Source organism: Astatotilapia calliptera, chromosome 16, assembly GCF_900246225.1.
Source record: "Astatotilapia calliptera chromosome 16, fAstCal1.2, whole genome shotgun sequence".
NCBI classification, from domain to species: Eukaryota; Metazoa; Chordata; class Actinopteri; order Cichliformes; family Cichlidae; genus Astatotilapia; species Astatotilapia calliptera.
This window is the reverse complement of record NC_039317.1, coordinates 33,651,666-33,675,118: the sequence shown is the minus strand read 5'-3', so window position 1 is coordinate 33,675,118 and position 23,453 is coordinate 33,651,666. Positions and strand designations below refer to the sequence as shown.

The 23,453-nt window shown below is 42.4% G+C and overlaps 3 protein-coding genes across 3 annotated transcripts; 1 reads left to right on the top strand and 2 right to left on the bottom strand.

Annotated features, from left to right (window-relative positions):
• The first annotated feature begins 269 nt into the window (after positions 1 to 269).
• Positions 270 to 3,276, top strand: cdk5r2b (cyclin-dependent kinase 5, regulatory subunit 2b (p39)). The gene has a single exon (XM_026145765.1). It carries the CDS (start codon positions 567 to 569, stop codon positions 1,452 to 1,454), a length of 888 nt encoding a protein of 295 aa, XP_026001550.1. The 5' UTR covers positions 270 to 566; the 3' UTR covers positions 1,455 to 3,276.
• An 8,984-nt stretch (positions 3,277 to 12,260) lies between these two features.
• Positions 12,261 to 15,643, bottom strand: fev (FEV transcription factor, ETS family member). Its single transcript, XM_026145692.1, has 3 exons — positions 15,498 to 15,643; positions 14,804 to 14,875; positions 12,261 to 13,770 (listed from the first exon to the last, which is right to left on the bottom strand). The coding sequence occupies exons 1-3, from the start codon at positions 15,544 to 15,546 to the stop codon at positions 13,229 to 13,231; spliced, it is 663 nt and encodes a 220-aa protein (XP_026001477.1). The 5' UTR covers positions 15,547 to 15,643; the 3' UTR covers positions 12,261 to 13,228.
• Positions 15,644 to 19,052: 3,409 nt separating this feature from the next.
• cryba2b (crystallin, beta A2b) lies at positions 19,053 to 22,048 on the bottom strand. The gene is made up of 5 exons (XM_026145693.1): positions 21,967 to 22,048; positions 21,053 to 21,240; positions 20,295 to 20,436; positions 19,748 to 19,890; positions 19,053 to 19,432 (listed from the first exon to the last, which is right to left on the bottom strand). The coding sequence occupies exons 2-5, from the start codon at positions 21,208 to 21,210 to the stop codon at positions 19,285 to 19,287; spliced, it is 591 nt and encodes a 196-aa protein (XP_026001478.1). The 5' UTR covers positions 21,211 to 21,240; positions 21,967 to 22,048; the 3' UTR covers positions 19,053 to 19,284.
• Positions 22,049 to 23,453: the final 1,405 nt, after the last annotated feature.

The following is a 23,453-nucleotide window of genomic DNA, read 5'->3' as shown; positions in this document are numbered from 1 at the left end:
GACTCATTAGTAGTCAGTGTAAAATTGTGTTGTGTTTTGGGGAGGCTCAGGTCAGATGCAGACGACCTGATTTATAAATAACCTCGCTTTCCCAAAGTAACCAGACTGGTGGAGAACAGCACGAACCAAATCAGTCAGTGTCGCTGCTATCAATGGCAACCGAGACCTAAAAACAACAGCCCTGGTGATTGGACCATTGGTTGACTTTCTGATTGGCTGTCCCGACGGTCAGTCAGAGGCTGAACCTGCTGGTTCGTTTAAGCCTGAGATTTACGCATAGCCACAAATCTTCGCTCCTCTCACAGACGGGATCGTGCCGCAGCGTCTCCGCGCGCGGCACTGAGAGAGCATCTGCTGGGACATAATTTCACACAACAGCAGAAGAAGAACAAAAACGCGCAGTCCTCCTTCATCTCCTCCGGGGAGCGACCAGACGTTACACGTAAGCGTGTAAATGGAGTTTCAGTCGCTGTCGTGACTGCTGTTCGCCGCCTCTCACTCTGCTCGACGTTCTGCGTTCAAGCCGCAGCAGCATCCAAACCCCCGCATCTCTCCACCGCGCAGACATGGGAACCGTTCTCTCTATATCTCCCGCGACCAAGAAGGCGTCGATCATGGATGCCGAGGTCGCAGGAGACGGAGGGAAAAACGACAAGAGCCTCAAACGCCACTCAATGTTCGTGTCTCTGTCCTGGAAGAAGCTGGTGGCTAGTTCGGCCAAGAAGAGCGCAAAGAAAGTGACCCCGAACCCGCTGCCCACTCGAGAGCTGCCGTCCAGCCAGGTGGCTCAGCTCAACAGCGAAAACGTAAGGAAAACGCACCAGACCGAAGAGAAGAAACCGAAAGCGCCCATCCCCGTCCCGGTGCCCACGGTCCCCACGCAGAACAGCGAGTCTGTCGTGCAGAACGGGAGGCTGTCCTCGGTCCAGAAGCAGCCCAGCAGCGTGTCTCTGGTGTCACCCAGGCGGATAGTCATCCAGGCTTCAACCGGCGAGCTGCTTCGCTGTTTGGGGGACTTCTTGTGCCGCAGGTGTTACAAACTGAAACAGTTAAGCAGCGGAGAGGTGATCCTCTGGTTCCGAAACATTGACCGGACTCTTTTGCTCCAGGGCTGGCAGGACCAAGGCTTCATCACGCCGGCCAACGTGGTGTTCGTGTACCTGCTGTGCGAAGACACGATATCGGACAGCGCCGACAGCCCAGCCGAGCTGCAGGGCACCTTTCAGACTTGCCTCTACCTCGCCTACTCGTACATGGGCAACGAGATCTCCTATCCGCTCAAGCCGTTCATGAACGAGACGAACAAGGACGTTTTCTGGGAGACATCGCTCCGGATCATCAACAGGATGAGTGCCAAAATGCTTCAGCTGAATGCAGACCCACACTTTTTCACCGAGGTTTTCCAGGACCTCAAAAACCAGCGCGACAGCAGCGAGTCGAACCTGGACCGCTGACATGGAAGCGAACAGACACTGGTCTAAGATGAATGTAAAGAAATCACACAGCTGTGGTTTTGGACGGAAAGGCCAACCTGGAAGGATTCTCCTGGCTGGGCTGAAATAGTCTCTCATGATGTTACACAACTTCAGTGTGGTGTTTAGGCTACAGTTTAAGAAATCTCATAAATGCATGCCAGTAGTAATATTGTCCCTTTTGTCTTGTCTCTTGGGTGACGCAGGGGTTGGCACTTGAATCTCCATTTCATTCAAGATTAGCCTATATTGTGAGTTAGTGAATGGATGTGGTTCCAGGCAGGACCGGAATAGATGTCTGAGCCGAGTTAAGAGGTGGAGCTGTCCGGGGTGCTGACCTGTGCAGCCATTTCTACTCCATCCCTGCTCTTCAGTCACTTTTCCACAACAGAGCCAAGCTTGGCTTAGAGGACCAAAATCAGCCCAGTACACTTTCAGCACATAAGCCTAAGCCTTGTAAGCACAGCCAGTATATACTGTGCTTTTTAAACATCTCAGTCAGCTGATAAGTAAGCTGCTGAACATGCATACCAGTGGGTTAAAAACACATTGCTTAGAATAACTGTAGATACGAGTCTGTGGGGAACATCGTTTCAATCTGTACACACTGGCTCGAGGTACACAAAAGGTCCACCTGCAGAAAACAAACACCACCACCATACTTCATGTGTGACTTTTTAACATCTGGTTGGCATGCAGCCGTTTTCAGTTCCTCATGAAATGAACAGCAGTCTCAGTTTGCATTAGCAGTGTGATTCTGTAGTAATGTAACTGTACAAAGGCTTTTGCTTCAAGTGGAACATGAGGACAAGGGGCAGAGGTGCCCCAAATGAATGTGATATGTTGCACTAAAAGAGCCCCTGAGTGGGCATGCAAGGCCTCTTTTGTGCATTGCTTTCCAAACTGTGTTGGCCACTGCGATGAACTGCTTTGCAACACATTGCAGAGGTCAACTGAAGACTGAATCGATTGTACAGGTTTTCTTTGGTTTTTTCAGGAGATTTTTTTTGTTGAATTTCATATGTGCCAACTAATGAATGGCCTGAAACTCTGTGGTTTACATGTACATAACCCATGTTTTTGCTCTTTTTTTCCCCCTCTACCTGTTTTGAAGGTCGGTATGTACAATGTAGTTTGAGCAAAAACAAATAGAGCTTAATGATCAAAAGATATTTCGTCCTGTGCTGTAACTGTGCTGTTCGCCTCCATTTGCTGGCTTCAGTTCACTTTCAGTGCAGTCGATTCAGGATTCTTCAAAGTACAAATATTTAATGTAAAGATCTCATTACGGAGTGACAGGAGAGTATACTTTGCACACGTGTCATTGCAGTTTCTATAAGTTAAACGTGATCTGACTCTGAAACCAAACCTACAGCTCAGTCCTGACATGGTCCTTCTGGGTGATCATTGTGATGTGGTGTTGTGAATCCATTGCTTGGAAAGTGAATTAAAATGCTGCTATTTTGCACAGCTGTGAACAAACCTTTGATGTTTTTGCACAGTGCTAATGATAATGGTGATGTACCAGTGTTTCCTCTCAGGCGCTGGAGTGTTTGCCATTATGTCTGCAGTTACTGTGACCAGCTCTTGCTCTAGGATGATCTTCTGTGGAAAAAAATCTTTTGTACAGCTAATTTTTCCTAAATGTCATCGAGGAAAGTGTTATTTACGTGTGTGTGTGTGTGTTGTCTGTGGAGATGTACCACAGCTGCATTCACTCTCTCTTACATGTTAATAAAAGGTCAGTATAGTAATTGTTTATGGTGACCATGTTGAAATAAATCCAGACTTATTAGGGATCTCGTCTTTCTTGCAGTGTTTTTATTTATATCATTTTTCAATGATGTGTGCGTGTGCATGTGCATACCAGTATATATCCACACATGCTTGCTGAGTCTGTTTGTACAAACCTTGCAGTTTCTTGCAGGAGTAATTGGGCAGCCTCTTATCCATGCAGACCCCCCACTAATCCTTGATTTGCAGGGAACCCTTGAGACATGGTTATGCAATAGGAAAAAGTCCATGAAGAATATGCTTACTGGGATGTGTCGGGATGTTATTATGGGTTGCCATGAGACTGAAACTCATGAGAGTTTATTGGTTGCCATGAAACTAGAATTCAGATAGAGGTGTATGGGAAGGTTTGCTGGGATCGTTGTTACAGATAATGATTCAGGTTTATGTGGCTGTGGGTGCAGCTCGGTAGGAACAGTACATCTCACAATATGGTGTAGTTAACTGCTGCTCTATACACTGAGGACTGCAAAGCATGCTGACACATATAAGGGATATTTTTGGCTTCGTATCTGGGTTTCCTGGGTTCTCTAATCAGGGGCAGATGCCGAAATGAGAACAGAGACGACTAAACTGTAAGAAAGCAAAATTTATAATGCGGCATTTTAGCAGTAGATATTTAATGATTCTGGCATGAATGTATATTTGATGAGTTTTGAAAATCTGCAAAGAAATAAATGCAACATGTCTACAAACAGACATGCCACACTTGATTTGATGAAGCGATTTGAGATGATTAAGTTTCAGAAGCTTATTTCAGCTCAGATCAGAGGTACATTGAAGATTTACTGTATGACGGAATGGAGCTGCATTGATAAGGATTTCCTCCTGGATTTATGAATAAGCCACGTGGGCTGGAGGGCTCCTTAATGTGATTGGTTAGAATCTGCTGCAGTCTCAGAACTGTCTGTGACTCGCTCTCACTCGGTTGTCTTACTGGGACATACAGTCTGCACACAGAAGTAGAAATGAGAACGGCAGGCAGGATAACAGGACAAAATAGACATTATGGCAGAAAGAGAAGCAGCTGGAAATGGCTTGCAGAGGCAGAAAAGAAATCATAATGGGGCCAAACAAACAGATTAGAGACAAGGTTTCAGTTTGTTCCAATAAAGAATAACATCTAATCTTTATCTATTCAAGCTATTTAAAGCAAGCATTTTAGCCTCAGCTGTATTAAGTTAGCTCTGCTTAATGAAAGTCTGTTTTGACTCATGAGTTTAAATAACATCTATACCAGGAAAGTTTGTGTTTAATGCAGCTCGTTGATTGATTCTTTTCCCCTAGTGGAAAACACAGAAGCATCACTGCTGTATGATTTCTTGTATTGATCCTGTGAGCTGATCTATGAGGTCAAAAAGTAATAAAATGGAAAACAGCACGTCATCGTGGTTGAAATAGCTTTCCGGTTATAGACTTTTTTTTTTTCCCTAACTCTTGACAGGTTGACTTGGTTGCAGAATCCTTGCAGTCGTTATGTAACAGTCTCACAATGCTATGCGAGAGCCTTCTCTTTGTTATTATGATTCAAACCAGGTCTCCTGCATATCTGTCTGCCAGCCCGCTTTCTGCATTCTTCTCCACTGCGTCTCTATAGTAACGGGTAGGTAAGTGAATGAGAGCTGGGCAAAGTGAGCTGTGTTGGGCTGAGCGTGGGCTGAACCACTGCACAACACATACACACTGCAGTGATCAGCAGAGGACGTGCACACGGTGCTCGTGCATGTCTGTCGGTGCAGGCACGTCTCTAACTCCTCCACACCGATCCTGTCCAAAAAAAATTGCGACGCTGTGAAATGTAAACGAAAACAGAATTCAGTGGTTTGCGAGTCTCACAAATCTATATTTTATTCGTAACATTTTAAGAAAAACATTTGCTCATTCTGAATTTAATTCAGCAACATGTTCAAAAAAGTTGGGATGGAGGCAACAGAAGGCTGGAGCAGTAATCAGTAAGAAACAAAACAAGAGAAGGAGCATCTCAGAGTTTCAAACCTCAACTCTATTTAAAACAGGTATGGCCCTGTCATAGAAATCACTGCATGGGCTCATTAACACCTCAGAAAGAACTGAGTGGAGCTTATCCACACATGCGTGTTAAAAGCTCTTTCATGCAAAGAGGAAGCCATAAGTGAACATGACCAAAACAACGTTCTGAGCCGACGCGCAATTAAAATGGACCGAAGCAAAGTGGAAAACTGTTCTGCGATCAGACAAATCAAAATCTTATTTTTAGAAAACAAACATTCTCTGGACTGAAGAGGAGAGAGACCATCCAGCCTGTTATTAGCACCCAATTTCAAAGTGTCATGAGTTGGAATCTGGACCCAAACACAGGCAGGAATTAATGAAAAACGAGCCATTTCTTAAATCTGTTGGCAGGTAAACCACAAAGACCAAACGGAAACTGAAACCTTTAAACTACTGAGCAAATGTGAACAGACTCTCAGACAAAGCATGAGGCGAAGAGTGCGCTATATATATATATACACACACAGAAGGGCAATCAGGGAAGTGCAAACACCTGAACACAATGAGACACAGCTGAACCAAATCAAGGACGACAACAACCAGGGAAGCAAAGTGAAAAGCAAAGCACAAGCAGTGATAACTAAACGGGGGAAGCAGACACATGAATGAACTTAATATGGGAGACCTGACACAACAGGACAGAACACAGAGGGAGGAATTAATAAACATGAATAAATAAATAAACCAGAACCCCCACAAAAACCATGTCAAACAACCCACAACCACGACAAAAAGCCTGCATGTCTGATGCTATGGTGGTGCATTAGTGCCCGTGAAACTGTCTAGTCTGCACAACTGGAAAGACCCCATCTGTGTTAAAAGGAACATACAGGTTTCAGAACAACTTATGTTCTCATCCAGATGACATTCAGGGAAGGCCTTCATATTTCAGGATGTTAAACTCCAGAGTTCAGCGATTACAACAGCACAACTCATCTACTGTACACTAGTAGAAAAGTCCAGCTGAGAACTGCCTGCTGTCCAGACCTTTCACCGACTGAAAACATTTGTCCCATCGTGACAGGACAGGAAACAAGAACGGGGCAACAGAAGTCCAGCAGCTGCTCTCCTCAGTTCCCAGATCTTTACAGACTGTTGCTGAAAGCAGACGGGACGCTCCACAGTGGGAAACGTGGAGTCAACGACGTGTTGTTTCCACTAAATTCAAAATAAGCTCATACTTTTCATTAAATTGTACATTTGTCCAATTCAAACACTGACGTGTTTTATCTGTTTTATTGCATATGAAACATGAGTTTGTGAGTTTGTAACTTATAGAAACTTGCAGTTACATGTTGTTGTTGTTTTTACACTGGGTTTGTGAAGTTGTGCATCTCTTGTTGTAATTTCAGTACTGCAAGTGAACAATTTTCATTTTCTGCTGCTGTGGATTTATAGTCTACCACACTTCAAAGGTACATTTCAAACTTCCTATTCCATCATTTATTTAAAAGTTTTCATGTTTCTTTTTTATAAAACATTTCCAGAAATCTACGACTATGACACGTGACGTATTATTGAGTAAATCAGTGCTTGAGACAGTGGAAAGCAGAAAGTATATTAATAAGGAACTGTTACTCGAGTGCAGTCTGTAGAGCTGCAGCTTTGACAGATGAAACTCTTCCAAACGTTTCCCCCTCATTTAGTGTTTTGAGTCATCGTTTTTCTTGTGTTTGGTCCTTTCACCCCAAACAGTCGCAGCAGATGGCCCCGCCCCTCCCTGAGCCTGGTTCTTTCGTCCTGTTAAAAGGGAGTTTTTCTTTCCCACTTTCACCAATTCCTTGTTCGTAAGGGGTCGTGTGATTGTTGGGGCTTTGTTAGAGGTGACTGTTGCTGTGATTTGGTGCTGTGTAAATAAATACATTGAAATTGTTAGTTCGGTTTTGTTGTGTTTCCGCTTTTCTTGCTTCCTGTCTTTCTCCGTTATCTTGTTTCATGTTAGTTATTTGTCTCTCATTCATTTCCTGCTTTACATTGAAGGTTAGTTTTTCATGTGTGTATGAGTTATATTTGCTGATCTTTTCCTTCTTTCGGTGTTGTATGTGCCTGTCTCTCTTGGCCCTGCGAGAGACTGACGACCTGTCCAGCTGTAGCCTATTTGATTGCTTTTGCATGTTTCTTGTTCCCACCTGTGTCGTATTGTGGAATTAGCCCACTGTGTTTCTCTGGCCTTGTGTATATTTTGGTTTCCGTTGTTTTGCATGAATTGTTACTGTTCCCTGTATGCTTCCTTGTTCTCTGTTCAGTTTTACATAAACAGACTTTGTATTTTCTGATTTAGCTTTTTGGTTTAACGGAATTAAGGATCTGAAGACTGTGAAGGCCCTAACAAACCATTCACTTTAATTTCATATTTACCTGTCAGGGACCCCCACGAGCCATATGCATGGGTGGAATGTCACTATGGTCCTGAAAGCTGAACTATGGACAAGACTCGAGAAATGTCAAAATTACTAAATTCTGGGTTCAGAGCGATTATCTGCACCAATCTAATCAAATAAATACAAGTCAAGATAAACATTTTACACTACTGGATACAGATGATTTACTTGGAACAACTTTTGCATTGATTTGCAAAGACCCTTTAATTTGTCACCCATCTGTAGCTAGCCTTGTGTAAAACAGTTCATACTGTTACAATATGTCATTTTATTTACTACTCTAACCTTTGTGATTATAATAGTTTTTATTTTATGTGACTAAGATTTTAAAGATGCTTTATTTGCATGCTTGGAGGCATTTTATCAGTCTGGATGTTTCCAGTAGAAAGGCGGCTTAGTTAACCTTAGTTCCTATTTTGAGTACTTTATTTCTTTCTCCCATGTAATGGGATTCCCTCTGACCTAACATTTGCCATCTTCATTCGTATGGGAGGAAAAAGGACCAAACTGGGACCAGCCAGGACAACACCTTACAGGGATTATGTCTATTTTGCTGTCGACTTGCTACATAACCACTCTGCTAATCTCTTTAACTAGATTACTGCAGCGACGGGCTGCTGCGAGAGGTACTGTGTCACCACTGTTAAATAGCAAGGTGAGGATCCCAGAAATCTTCAATCGCTTCACTGATCAGCTCGTTTTACTTTATTTCCTTCACCTTACACCCGCGTTACGTAAGGCGATGCTGTTGCATTTGCATGATGCTTTCTTACATTTAACCCAGTTATACAATACGTAATGTTAATTCCTTCATTCATCACACACCTACACAGGGTTTATTGTTATTTTGTCTTCTCTGCCGGTGAATCATTTCACACCGCATCAATTTGCATGATTATTCATCCATTTAGTTTTATGTAACAGCCAAAATCCCAAACAGGGTTTTGAAGCGCAGAGGTCGCTCTGATCCCAGACCATTATCTAAACTGACAAATTAACATTTCAAGCAAAATACTGAAGCTTTTGTATTCAGTGTAACGTTGACCATTGATATGTTTTATTTAATTTTCCACATCAAACTGTTCGAAATGCAGTCCGATATCGAACAGGTGTGGGAGAGCAGAGAGTGCACGGGAGCCTCACCTTCCACTACATGTTTACACTGGTTTCAGGTGGATTCAACACACCAAACCTCAAATAAAAGCTAATAATTAGTCCACTGTTAAAGCTAAAAACGTGTCTTCAGTGGGTTCATGCACTCGTGTTCTGGACATTCTTCTCCAGATGGGGGCAAATAAGTACTGGGTGTTTTTGTTTTTATTTTTTAACTCAGAGAATCAAGGTCAGCGTCTAAAAATATAGGTGTCTCTGATAAAAGGACATAAATCAGCAGCACATTGGTCTAAATGTTCTTCCCTTCTGATTTTTACCTCTCTTGTTTCTCCTTCCCTCACCTCTCTCAGCCTCTCCTATCCTCCAGTCTCTTTCTCTCACCCTGTGATTCTCAAGTCTATTTCAGCACCACGTAGGTGTGCTGTTCTAAATTAGAAGAGGCTTCTTACCACTTTCTCTTGCTGGAGGAATGACTCACTGACTGCACTTCACACTTCACACACAGCAACCCAGTCCCAGTGACTGCCTTACTCTGTCCTAATAATGCACAGCTGTGATGGAGGGACCTGCTTTTGTTCACCGAGTATGTGACGGATTTAGGCAAATATTTAGGAAATAGTTTTTTGTTTTGCTGCAGTTTGATAAACTACATGTTTACTGTTGGTCTGATAAGACAAGTGAATGCATCAACCACTTAAACTGCTGGTCTGCAGCTCAAATAAGCTCATGTTATCATTTCTGGAGCTTTCAGCGTCTACAAATCCATTTTTACACAGCAGAAGCTGAAGCCTATGTTCAAGTTCATGTAAATGAAACCTTTACTAATATTGCCCAGAATCGATGGAGCGTTTGAGGTGGACAGCTTGCATAAGCTCTCCTCTCTAAATGACTGCCAGCACATCCAGATATGACGCGATTAATTGTTGAATTCGAGTATTCAAGTGACAAACAAGACCTTTAAGGAAGCTTCACTAATGACCTGGGTGCCACCAAGTAACACAGTTAGCTCTTCTTTCTCTCGCTTCCTCCTCTTCCTCCTCCTTCGTGTGTTTTCTTTTCGCTCCTCGGTCGTCTGCATTCACACTGTTAATCCTGTGGCTTGCAGGAAAACACCCACCTAGTTTGTTATGCAAGAAGCGCGAGGATGAGGATCAGCAACAATAGGCACAGCAGATTAGTGGCAGAGCTGCTGGCGGAGAAGACAGTGACGATCGCGGTGCTGTGGAAGTGACTCAATCCCCGTGGAGTTTCCATGGTTGGTATTACAAGAAGCACAGTTTGGGGTAAACAACACAAGAGGCATCCATACCTTTTCACCCCCTTCTTCTCTTTGTGTGTGTGTGTGTGTGTGTGTGTGTGTGTGTGTGTGTGTGTGTGTGTGTGTGTGTGTGTGTGTGTGTGTGTGCCATGACTCTTTTGTTGGTAAGGGACCAAGGCATGAGAGAAATTCAGTTGTCAATAGCGACTCCATGTCTTTCCAATTGATATGCAGGACACACACACACACAAACAGTGCTGTGAATGAGCGGACCATTCTCTATTTCCTCTCCCTCCCTCCCTCCCTCCCTCACACACACACATCCCTTCCTTCTGAATCACTGATCAGTCTGACTGATAAAGGACATTATCTGCTAAGAATGTTGTTTTAATTATTTATATATAACCAGTAAAATGTGTGAACGTCCCATTGTTCCACTGGTCGTGCTCACCCAGGCAAACCTCTGCAGTCTCGCACTTTCATAAAATGAGGTTTGGGGTTAATCTGCTATTTGCAAATGCTCCATGTTCTATATTAGAGCAGCTCTGTTATCACCTGGTTACATAAGCTGGATCCTGACGTTGGAAGAGTTGTGCTGCCCCCACATGGATGAAAAGATTTACTGCCCTTATTTTACGTCTCTTATTTGGAGTCACTTTCACGATGAGCAGCAGCTGACACTTGAAACAGCATAAGCACATTTGATGGACTTTTCAGTCGTATGTTTAGGAACGCTTCAATTTCCCATTACTGTATATTTTTATACTTCCACAGCTGAAAGAACAATAAATATTTTCTTCTTTTTAAAGAAGCCACACATGCATTTCACCTGTAATAATAAATGTGACAAATAAAGCTTGTCTGTTTGTTGTTTGTAATTCACAGTGATAAAGATGGCTGGTTGTTTGTGGGTCTGTTTGGACCAACAGGATGAGTCACTGCAGGACCAGGAGCACATTATGAGCTGAAATATGTTGTTTTTGTCAGTTACAGCATCATAGACACCATCATGCTGACAAACCAGTAATATAAAGTGTGGCTGATGCCAGAGCTCATGCTGATGTAATGTGCGAGACTCCCAAAAAGTTGATTCTGTTCATCTGGACGTTGTCAGTGAGAGAAACGTTTCGTCACTGATCCAGGTGACGTCTTCAGTCTCAGCTGACTGCAGGTTTCAAACCTTATAAACAGCACATTTGCACAATGACTGAAACCAGCACCACTGAATGAACAATGAGCTGGGAGGTCAGTTCCTTTATCATTAACATGCACATTGATCAAAGACCACTGATCCATGGCCATGAGTCCCATTCACAGAGAGTTGGGGAATGGCTGCAATCACAGCATTGTAAGATGGTGACAGATGGACCCTTAGGCCCCCTCCTCGATTCAGAGATGGTCGTTCCCTTTTCACGTAAATGGCCTCTTTGACTCGGTGCTCCGCACGATGTGTACATCCTCATCATTGAAAGAGTGTCCACTGGCCTGTTGGTGTAAATCAGGGGTAGGCAACTCCAGGCCTCAAGTGCCGGTGTCCTGCAGGTTTTAGATCCCACCCTGGGAACTTCAAGAAATGCTGAGGAGTCATTTAGCCCTTTAAATCAGCTGTGATGGATCATGGACACATCTAAAACCTGCAGGACACCGGCACTCGAGGCCTGGAGGTGCCTACCCCTGGTGTAAATAGACTGCAGAGTCCTGGCTGACGAGGTAGCTCTCTTTGTTGTGCTAGAGTGGCATTGATCAATGGTCTTAGACCAGTGGTTGATGATCAATGGTCATGACAATCTGCATATTAATGATCATGAAACTGACCTCACAGCCCGTTGTTCATTCAGTGGTGCTGGTTTCAGTCATTGTGCAAATGTACTGTTTATAAGAAACCTGCAGTCAGCTGAGACTGAGGAAGTCACGCTGCGTCCAGGTGAACAGAATCAACCTTTGGGATTTAGCTGGATGATTGAGCATGCATCAAGACAAATACTGCAAACTTTTCTCTGATTACCGAGACTGCTGCAGCCGGTCAGTCCACAAATTCAAATAAAAGTTTGCATTTTGAGAAACAGCACTGACGGTTTGGCGCATGGAGGACATTTACAGGCTCACCCACGTTTGGGTCAACATAAAGATCACGCTTTCAAATAAATGAATCCCACAATACTGACAACATTTTTATTCAGAAGAGTTTATTTATGTGTTTTTATTGGTACAGTTGTTTTAGTCACAGTGTGAATGAATTCACTTTAAAATCACTGAAGAGCTTCTATAGTCTGAGCCGGTCTCTACTCTACAGTATTTACAGAGCAGTTTGGGAATTCACAGTTTCGGTTTCTACTCAGCCTATTTCACACAAAGTTCCTGTTCCCCGTGTCTGTGCGCTGCTTTCATTTTTTATTGCGTGAGGTTTGTTTTTCCTACAAAGAGTTTCATTACGTCTGATCTGATTTATAACCAAACGGTGATCGACGTGACAGCATGATTCAAGCGAGTCTCATTCCAGTCCAACAAGCCTGTTTTCATCCATAACCACAAGATGGCGCCACTAGTCCGATGGTAGTTTGGCAACTCGCGCTCACGTCAGTGCAAATCCACCTGAAGATGTGAAAACAAACACTGAACTCAGGGAAAGGGCTGGGAGAGCGAGGGAGCCGAGGTCTGATAGGAAATGGATCTGAAAGATAATTTATTATTTATTCAACGTTTTTAAATATATGTACACTATTTGTTTGTTGTTTCAAAAACAAGCATCGTGTAAACCTTTATTTGGTTTCCGATTACGTCTCACTGATAGTGGCCTAAATAAGGACATTTCATATTTGGAATATTTATGGATCAAATTAAGCGCTCAGGTTCAAAGCACTGTGCGTAATCTGATCGTAATCGCTTCTCCACAAGGATTAAATTAAATTAAATTAAATATTTAATTTCTACGTTTTCGTGCCTTACTTGCATGCAAGAAGACGTCCGGTGTCATTAGTCATAATCTTGAGTTTAAACACAACTTTGCGCCGCTTAAAAAGCCTGACTTGACATTTTAAAAACATCTAATTTTGAACCACTTTGAGCCTAAATCATATTTTCCCCGCCAAACACCAAAGTCAGCGTGTTTGTGCTGTTTGTCTGTCCTCCCTCACTGCAGTGTGTCGGTTTCCCGGTGTGTCTAAAATACGCATCGAGAGTCAGTTGTAGTGGTTGTTGATGGTGCTCAGACTGCTGATGTTGTTGACGCAGCCGATGTGGGACGGGGACACGGTGCCAAACGGCCCCGGAGGCTGGAGGTTGTGGCTGTGGTACAGAGCCGCTGGTGTGGAGCCAGCCCAGTAGGAGAACCCCGAAGGCCCCACGCCAGGAGCCACGAGGTTCAGTTTGGAAATCCCGGAGAAGGGGATCGGGGAGAAGTTGCCCTGAAATTTGTAGATGGCCTGCTCGGTGGTGGACGGCTGGCACACCTGCGCCAAGCCGTGGAAATCAAACTTGTAGGCGTATCTTTTGCCGTGGACTTTGGTCATGATGTTTTTGTCGTAGTAGTAGCGCAGCGCCCGGCTCAGCTTGTCGTAGTTCATGTTGGGTTTGCTTTTGCGCTCCCCCCAGCGCCGGGCCACCTCATCAGGGTCGATGAGCTTGAACTCTCCGTTGGTGCCCTCCCACGCGATGCATGACATGTTGGTGCTGTCAGAGAGGAGCTCCAGCAGGAACTGCCAGAGCTGAATCTGCCCACTCCCTGAGTGTAGGAAGAAAAGAAAATCACAACTGGTCCGGAAATAATCTGAAATAAATCCCGAAAACAACAACAAACCAAAAAATACAAAATTTTGTCTAGAAAGTAAAAAATGATATATCTAGATAGATAGATAGATAACTGGTCTCAAAATAACGGTTTACATAATTCAGCATTATCAGTTCATGAAAGATAATATTGTGAATTTCATCATATTTGAAAATTCAGGTATTAAATAATGTAAGACACGCAAAAGATACGCAGTTATTTTATTACATATAATTAAAGATAATAACTCCATCATGACATCATTTTACAAATCTCTATTTACTCCTCTAAAGCAGCTTAAATGGGTCCGGTTATATTTAGCTTCTCCATATTTTCTATAACATATATTTAAAAAACACGCTGCTCATAATCATCAGAAATTTAAAATAAATTAAAACATCTTTGCAGGAAGTCCTGAGAGCAGTAAGAGTGAATATTAGCGTCCAACACAAGATGTGACAAATTCATTTTGGCCGTTGTGTTTTTTTAATCATAAAATAAACACGATTTTTATTTTCTTTCGAAATGATCCCGGAGATGCTTTGATAATTATCTGTTTTAGAGGAGAAAAGAAAAATAATGTGATGGTGCAAAAAAAAAAAAAACATGAGAAAAAGAACTGAATACGTTTCAGAACCGGCTGAATGATCTATTAAACCTAAAGACGCGACTATAGGAAATACATGAAACGCAGAGTAAACGCATTAAAATCCTGCTATTATTGTCATATATTTTGTTTTATTAACATTTATTATGATATTGTGATCAATATTTTTTTATTTCAGAAACTATTTTTATGTATCGACCCGTTTGCGATATAATTTGAGAGGTTTCTGTGGGACTATTTTCTAACATCATTTTTTATTATATCTTTGCGTTTGAAGACGCTCTCCATTAAAAATAAGTAAACTGCTAATTAGGAGCTGGACACTCCGCAGTGACGGTATTTAGCGTCTCTGCGGACGAGGCTCTGAGTTTGTCCTCTTACCTTTTTGAACTCCTGTATTTATCGGAGCCCAGGAGGTTCCTTTGCTTTCTTTCAACAGACTTTCTGTTGGATCTGAAATGAAAACAGACACATTTTCAGCATCTTCATCCAGAAACTACGACAAGAGGATTTCTTATGCAGATGATTTTTATCACTTGTATTTCAAAATATTATGATTTAATATTTATTTAGAAGAACAAAAATCTCTTCATGGTCAGATTTTATAGGCACAATCTAGCAAGAAGCGCAATATCTCAAGAAAGTAGAAAAATGCATTGAAAGAACCGGAGGACTGAGATTAGAGCTGCTCAAAAATGCTCCGATTTTTCTAAAATGTTGCAAACTGGAGCGCAAGGAAAAAAAATACAAATAAAACAAAATAAGGTTTAAAAATTCAAACACTGAGCTTCAAAATTCCAATTGTATCCTGGTCCATTTGCAGTCTAATGCCTGGAGCATGTCGCCTTTGCAGTCTCTGCTAGAAGCCAGGAAACGCGTCCAGGAAAAAGGATTTCCGATTTCCGACAAAAGAGCAGACGGGCTTTCAGATTGAAAAGGCTGAACAAATGCTCTGGCCTGGAAACGGAGCATCATCGCCGGCAGGACACCGACACCCGGAGAAAAATGTAAAAAATCTCGATAGATATATAAAACGGGCTGTTTCTCTCATTCTTAATGGGACCAAATGACGAACCTGAGAGATACATGTTGAACATGAGGTTTCCTCCGCAGTCCTGTCTCATTGTGTTCACTTGTTCAGAAAGGGTTGGATTTCATTTCGTTGGTGGCGGAGGAAAAGATTTTTATTAAACTTTATCTCATAACTGTGATCTGGAATAAATGCGGGTAGACAGATTGAAGTTTCCAGGCAACTGTCACTGGCCCCCATCTCTGAGACAATATTCAGACAGCAATTTCCCCTGGTGCATTGCTTTAATTAAAAGAGCAATTTACCTCTGTCAGCCCGCCTGGCGCCCACAATAAAAAGAGGCCAATAGAAATTCGGCCCTTATCAATCCACCATCACAGTTTAATAAAGTTTCCGCGTTAAGATCTGAGTTTCTATGGTGAATTGAAGTGTTTGACATGGAAACCAGTTCAGATCCTCCTCACTTTTCCGCCTCTTTACCTCTCGGCAAACAACAAAGACCTATTTCATGTTGGAAAAAGAATATTTACCTTGAAAAAATACGCTTCAGTGGCCACGAGAAAACAAGAACATTTCATCCCTCCTAACCTGCTCTGTGTGGGTTTAAGGTTATATGGCCTCAATCTGGGGGTAATGAGGTCGTAACTTTAAAACCATGCCTAGTGATGCTCGTTGACGTTATCGTGTCCACTCATAATTTTATACGTCTGTGTTTTTAGAAGCAGTGGAGTGAAAAGCCCATGGGCTTTATGGCCATGTGCTAGAGTCTGCGCATTTCTTCAGGCGTAAATAAGGCATCATACGGGCAACGCGGGCTGATGATAGAGCTTTATGCAACTAATAACACACATTACCTTTATTAAGAAAATCCTCCGCTGGGGAGCTTATAGTTTGAAAATTCAACATTCTTTAAATAGTGTGTCAAAGACGCAGTAACAATGTACCAAAATATTTAATATTTTAATATTTATTTAGGTTCTGGTGACTTAATGTCTTTAGAAATGTTCAGTGTCCCTGGTTTGGTTCCAGTACATTATATCATCCAACAAAATCCATTTTATTAAAAACACCAAATGCAAAGACTCTGACACGTTTTCTTCGTCTTTTTCCGTCCGCAACAACAGCATCAATGCATCATAACCTGACAGTGCAGCATATACCTGCTGTCTGTTAATAACATGGTCATAAACACAAAAGCACTTTCACTTCTGTCACTTGGCACATTTGAGCCATCCTCTTTGCCACCTCGAACAAAGATTTTAACAGATACATTGCTTTAAAAAAGGCTTCGCGCTGCTGCCTCACAGCAACAAATCCACTCTTTGACTTCCTCTCACATGCCTGTTAGAATAACTGGTGATTCTAAGTTTGCCATACCGCCCATAAACTGGCAACCTGCGATATGTTCAAAGCCCCGCCCACCATGACCCTGAACTGGACATGGATGCATAAACTAGTTCCTTTAATTTGCTGAAAATACATCTGGCCTTTGTAAAGATGACATCTTAGTTCATAACATATAATCAGTCCTCTGTGCTGACTGAACTGAAAGTGAATATCTGCTTATCATTAATCATCTTTATAATGAGTCACATGACTGAGGTCAGACACGCACAAATGCACACGTGTTTATTTTTTATTTTTTAAAAAGCACCAGAGCATCAAGTGTACAGCTGTTTATTTTTATATGGTGAGTTATCACAGTCAAAGCAGACAGCTTGGAATAAATTATCAGCACCACACACACACACACACACACACACACACACACACACACACACACACACACACACACACACACACACACACACACACACACAGGAAAAGCTTTGTAACTGGCTGGTTCGGAGCTCATAATCATATATTTCACAGCATATTTTGTCCCCCTTCAGTTTGGAGATGTCCTGGTAGGTGTGTCTTTGGTGTTCAAGGCTTGCTTTAGCTGCCTGTGTAACAGATAAAATTCACAGGCAACTTAAAACAAGCCTCGAAAGCCAGACTGAATCCACTGGAGAAGTGAAAGGAAGAGAAATGGATGCATAAACGTCCACCTGTGCTCAGTCTGAGGACAGAAATCCACTGGAGGAACATTCAAACTTAAAAGTAAAAATAAAAAAGAGTAAAAAAAAGTCATTTATCTGAGCTAGAGCACATAATCTATAATATAAAAAGCAAAGTTAGCATCAGCCGGTAGCCAGGTGGTGTCATTTCTCACTTGTAAACCTAAAGAGTCAAAAGTGTCACTGTTAGCAAACCCCACAATAACCACCGGACTCAATTTGTTACTTGACAACTTTAAATATTCAAATCGAATGAAGTAACTTCATATTTTAAGCTGTAATTCTAAACCACAGACTAATCAACCCTGCAAACATTACGAAAAGCTGTAACAATGAAGTTTTCTCTGTAAAGTCTCGAGCTTACCTTGGTGCTCTGAGCTGTGCAGCTGTAACTTTCTTGTCTACTCAAGTGTCACTCCTCTGTAATCAGCGCTGCAGCGGCTTTAATCAGTCTGCAGAGGAATGTATATTTGAGAAAGGTGTGTGCCGCGTGGTTACACATTTATATAAAGATCCTGTTTTTTGGGTGTGGGACTGTGAAAGCTTTTTTTGGGGGTGTAACACGGAATCCTATGTCCTGGACCAACAGGAGGAGTGTAGGTGGAGGTAAACACACTCCAGGAACCCGGAGTGCGACTGTAAGATCAACATCACAGTGACACATCAGAGTGAGCAAACAAATGCTAAGCTACTAGACTTTCAAATGAAGTACTCACGGTATGCAAGGTTGAGTGTAATGCTGTGTATGCTGTTCACACTATTAAGGGCTGCTTTCGGATATCTCTTGATTTTATACTGCAGAGGCTGCAGTTTTCATTTGGATCAAACTGATCGATTAAGTTGTGAAACCTAAAATGTATCTAAACTTTTATCTGAAACTAAAACATAACATTTATGATGTTTTGTCTCTCGGGGAACTCCTGCTGGATTTTTTATTAAGTTTGTTAGCTTTAATAGCACTTTAACACCATCATAGCAGAGGAAGTCAGTTGAAATTAAATAAAAAGCCACTCATGCCCATGTTTTTTTCTTATTTACATATGTCTGTTAAGGAGTGTCAGCTGTCTAAAGGTGCCGGCTTTGAGTGGCCAACTGCCACATGTTGCTTTCACGGAGCGTTGCTTTATTGGTCAGTTTGCCAAACTGTGCCTCAAACAGTTGAAAAACAAATAATAGAAACCAAAGTGATCTTGTGCTCTTGTTTATTGGAAATAAGAATACAGTATGACAAGAACAACATTATACATCCTGAAGCCTAACAGAATCAAATCTTTCCAGGGATGTTCACTGAAAGGCCAAATATGCACTTCAAATAAACACAAAGCAAAACCTGCCTCTGAGAACAACGTCTTCATAGAGCTACAAAGGTTTTGCAATGCTTGGACACCTGCAGTCTAACTGCAGGTACAGATTAATAGCTTAGTAGAAGTCGAGTATTACAGCCACTTTCTCTGAGCTCTTCATTTCCATTTATTCTATTTGGGTTGATAAACTTTCATGTAAAAAAAAAGAAAAAGAAAAAGAATACCGACAAACAGTGTCTAGTTTTGAAGAAAAGCCTTTATTTCCTATTTCAAGAATTTCAAGAACATGCTTCAGCATGATAGTAGAAGTAGGTACTTAGATATCCATACATGCAGAGCCACAGAGTGATAGAAAGAGTTTGTCCATCTACTGTTCTGTGACAGCGATCTGTCCAGGGTTCAAGTTGAGAGAGCGATTATGGGGAGGGGTTTCTTTTTCAGGTGGGGTCAGGCCGGCAGTGTGGAGGCTTAGTGCTGGATCCTACGAATGGACTGCACCTGGTTGGTGTGAGCCTGGGTGCTGTACTCATTGTAGTTTCTGTACTCGCCTTGGTGTCTATCTCTCTCCAGGATGTACTGGTAGCCACGGTAACCAGGGAACTGGTAGGCAACCCAGCTGTAAAGAAGGAGGGAGGGTTAGAGTCGAGGTCACATCAAAGGATTCAGTAAAGCATCTTTGGGTTCTGCTAGTCTTTAAAGTTTAATGCACTTTGGTAAATTCAGTGCAATTACAAGGTTGAGCCTTCATATATTTTATAACACTGCACAAAGTCAGGAGACTGTGCAGCTCGTCAAGCTATATTTTGCAGCAGCGTGTTAAATTAAAAACTAACTTGAGTAAAATAAGAGCACAATATGTAAGTAAAAGCACGTGCACGTGTTGTTTATTTTAAGGAAAGACGTTGAACACAGAGAAAAACGTGTAACTTACGCTCCTGAGTTGACTTTGATAGAGGGCACCTCCTTGCTGCACCAGCCCATGGCCTGTAGGGATGGGTAGTCATCGCACAGCTCAAACTTACGGCCCTGGAAGTCTTCACACTCGTACATGGTCACCTTGCTGTCACTGTGGTTCTGCAGAGAAGCAAACAACTCATTTAGAAGCTGTTTTATTACATTATAGTTGGTACGTAATTAGAGAAATAAAGAGGACGTTAATGCTAAGAACTATGAGGGTTTTATTCAGGGTTGATTAGAAAACATATAGAACCTATGGCTCCATATTTATTTTAAAGGAACAACAGACAAGGAAAGAGACCTTTAAAAAATACATTTCTAAAGCTAACAGGATAGGAAGCGTCACAGGATGAGTAGCCTGTAAGTGATGCATTAAAATAAATATATGCAAACACATCTGCAGGATTCACAAGAAGAAGGAGGGAGGTTAATGTCTCAGGAGGCGTGGAGAAGACAGACCGCTTACAAAGACTGATTGATAAAAAGAGAAAACAGATAAATGAAAAGGAGGAGGGACTCACAGCACACTTGATGGGTCTGAAGGAAAGCAGGTGCTCGGTTCTGTAGCTGCTATTTCCGCTCCAGGCCTCGTAGCGAGGATAGTCTCCCTTCTCCAGGATGAACTGCTGTCCCTGGAACTCAGGGTACTCATAACCCACCCAGCTGAGAAAAGAGACAGAAACACTGAGGTTAAATGTGCTGGAAACGACAGAATAAACCCCAAATAAAAAAAAAAAGAACACTAAACAATAAAAACTTTTAATGGACGACTAAATACACAACACAATGATATTGACACTGTCGTCCTTCTTAAACAATAGAGTCCAGCGCTCACAAAAGCAGCATGCAGCTCCTTTTGTGACTGCAGAGCACAAAGCAAACATTAGATACTGCTCCTGCCTCCACCGCCGCTGCCGGGCTGTGCCCACCCCGGCCTTTTTATCTGATCACGAGTCACAGCCAGCAGCTGCACGCAGCCAACTCATATCACAACAGGGACACACTTGGATGCATGCACACGCACACACACATGCAAGCAGTACATGCCAAGCAGCAAACTAATAACAGCGCAGGTTATAATTTAGAGTTTTTGTTATTCTGTCTGCTCCACTTCTTGACTCCTGTCTGCTTTAGTCCGACCTTTTCAGGTCAGTGAGATTCAAATTTCAAGAGAACAAACATGAATGTACAAGATGTTGCTACTGAAATATAAAAAGAAAAAGTGCTGATCCATAATGCGCTTACAGGTATAAACAGCTTTAATGTGTCTTTCACTTACGGTCCATTCTCCACCTTGATGGAGCGGATCTTGTTGAAGCCCCTCTCCATGATGTTCTGGCACTCCAGCATGAACTCACAGCGCTTTCCCTGGAAGTTCTCTTCCTCCCAGACTGTGATCTTAAACTGGCCCATCTGCTCCATCTGTTGAGTGTTCATGGCTGCTGCTTCTCCCTCGGGGGTTACTCTCTGAACAACGTACAGAGTTTAATAAAGACCCTCAGCATAAAACAGATTAGGAATAACACCATCACACAATCACAACTAAAGCCCCGGGTAGCATGAGCAATCAGTGGGGTAGAGGTCGTCAGCGAGCCAGGCACATCTCTAAATTATCCTAAAACTGCAATCTTTATCTGGAAGCTTGGCGAAAAATAAAACATTTGTTGCATCTATTTTTAGCTCACTCTCCAAAGGTGTCACAAGTGAAAAATTCCATTCATTCTTTGCTTTTCCATTTCCTTAAAGCACAGATTCAATCAGATGGAGATTCAATCAGCAACCACGTTTCCAGCTCATAAACTGCACCGTGAGACTCCAGCGTGGCAGATAGAACCACTTCCAGCCAGAATCAGAGTGAAAGCTTATGAAGTTTCATCTCTTTCTAGTCTGGCTCGTTTGATTTTGTTGTGGTGGAAAAGCACACAACACTGCACTCAGATAAACGCCTGCATTGTCTTTAAAAGGCACACACAAGCACACCCGAAAGGCATCATCTTGCCAGCTTATTATAGGAATACACAGCTGTCCTCATGATAAAGTTCTTTAATGTTAACAAAGTGCGTCTGTAATAGACTAACTACCAAAGCCACAGTGTGAGGAGCGTCTCGCTGCCTGTCGCTTCCACCTAGTACACAAAGCTGTCACCGTCACTGTTTCTTGCAGCTAAGTCTGAGGCAGTGCTGAGATACTTACAGACGGTACTGAGGTGGGACAGATCCAGTATAATCAATGTCGGGGGAGAGACCCTCGCCTGTGTTTTTATAGGGCTGGGCCCCCTGGACCCGAGCCACTCCATTTGCCCAGCAGCCTTGCACACTCAGCAGCTGAGCGGGCCGGCTGAAAGGGGAGCATTAGCCTCGTGCTTTGTGGAGGCTCCAGAGCACCATTGTCCTCAGAGCCCCAAACTGACTTAGTCATCAATATGGCAGCCACGGTCAGTGGCAACCTGACCCAGGACTATACAATGGCAACGCACTGACACAACAGTTTGATTGGTGTAGCGGGACAATAGACACATTCTGGGAGCTGATCCCCTCCCCCCCCCCCCCCCCCTCACTCTTTGCAGTAGGTAAACTGGATCCTAAACTCGAGGTGGCAAAGGATCCAAGGAATGCCGCACACTGAGCCCAGGACATGTGTCACTTTCATCTAGGACATGTTTTTCTTTCTTTTCCTCCGGCTCTGGAAGGAACTGGAGGGTGAAGTGCTGTAGTAAAAACTGCAGTGCTTTGTTTTTCAGATTAGGATCAGACCAAATCACAGTTTTAATTATACAAATGAGAACACACATAGAGGTGTATCATACACATCATACACATAAAGAAATTGTCTTTAGGCTGATGAGTCCACCTACATGAGCATTCTGACGTACACTGAAGAACAAACATGATCTAAACGGTTATGTTGTACGTTTTGTTGAAAAAAGAAACTTATTCAGGTTTATTCTACTTTTAAATGTCATCTGGCTTTTTAACAATACTGATCAAAGCTGTATTACAGATGTAGTAATTATATTTGCATGTTTTGCCCCATTTTTCCTATTTTTATTTTTATTCTTTGAAGCTCCAAAAATGTGTATGAATGGCCTTTGACATTTAATGTTATAAATAAAACAAGCTCAACGTACTTTGTATACCTTTTTCACCTCTTATTAACAGAACAGGCTTTATTGTCTGTCTGTCTTTATTTGTCTAACAGCTCCACTGCTGACTGAAAACTGTTGAACAGTTCATCACATGCGGACCACGTTAAACCTACAGGCATCACCTGTCCATGTGCATCTCTTACATTTACATTTTTGCAGGTTTGAACACCTGATCATAACAACAATGATTAAAGAAGCGGTTGAGTTTTCCTTCATCATTGGTGACATCTAGTGGCTAAAATGGTTATTACACAGAAGCTGGCAAACATAATAAAGTGAACATCATGAATTAAGGTTGACAGTTAGTTGAGTCCGTTTCTCCGGTTAATTCAGTGAAAACTTTCCAGTTTGTGTGGGAAGAGGAGGAGTAAATATTCCTCTTTTCTCACTAAACATACAGTAAAGAGCTCATTTTGCTATGACTGGGTACACGCTGTGTGTCTGTGCTGCTTACTTGTACAAACAGCTCTCTCATTGTCTGCTGATAGCCCATTCATTGCCCCTCACTCCACATGTGTGTGTGCATTAGCCTGTG

Bases quoted from the DNA above. Each gene is read 5' to 3' on its own strand.
- cdk5r2b (XM_026145765.1), top strand. From the start codon at position 567: ATGGGAACCGTTCTCTCTATATCTCCCGCGACCAAGAAGGCGTCGATC.
- fev (XM_026145692.1), bottom strand. From the start codon at position 15,546: ATGAGACAGGACTGCGGAGGAAACCTCATGTTCAACATGTATCTCTCA. The intron at 14,876-15,497 runs GTTCGTCATTTG...TTTTCATTTCAG, and splicing joins GTTCAACATGTATCTCTCAG to ATCCAACAGAAAGTCTGTTG. The intron at 13,771-14,803 runs GTAAGAGGACAA...TCCTACACTCAG, and splicing joins AAATACAGGAGTTCAAAAAG to GGAGTGGGCAGATTCAGCTC.
- cryba2b (XM_026145693.1), bottom strand. From the start codon at position 21,210: ATGAACACTCAACAGATGGAGCAGATGGGCCAGTTTAAGATCACAGTC. The intron at 19,891-20,294 runs GTGAGTCCCTCC...GCTTCTCTGCAG, and splicing joins TCAGACCCATCAAGTGTGCT to AACCACAGTGACAGCAAGGT. The intron at 19,433-19,747 runs GTAAGTTACACG...CCTTCTTTACAG, and splicing joins ATCAAAGTCAACTCAGGAGC to CTGGGTTGCCTACCAGTTCC.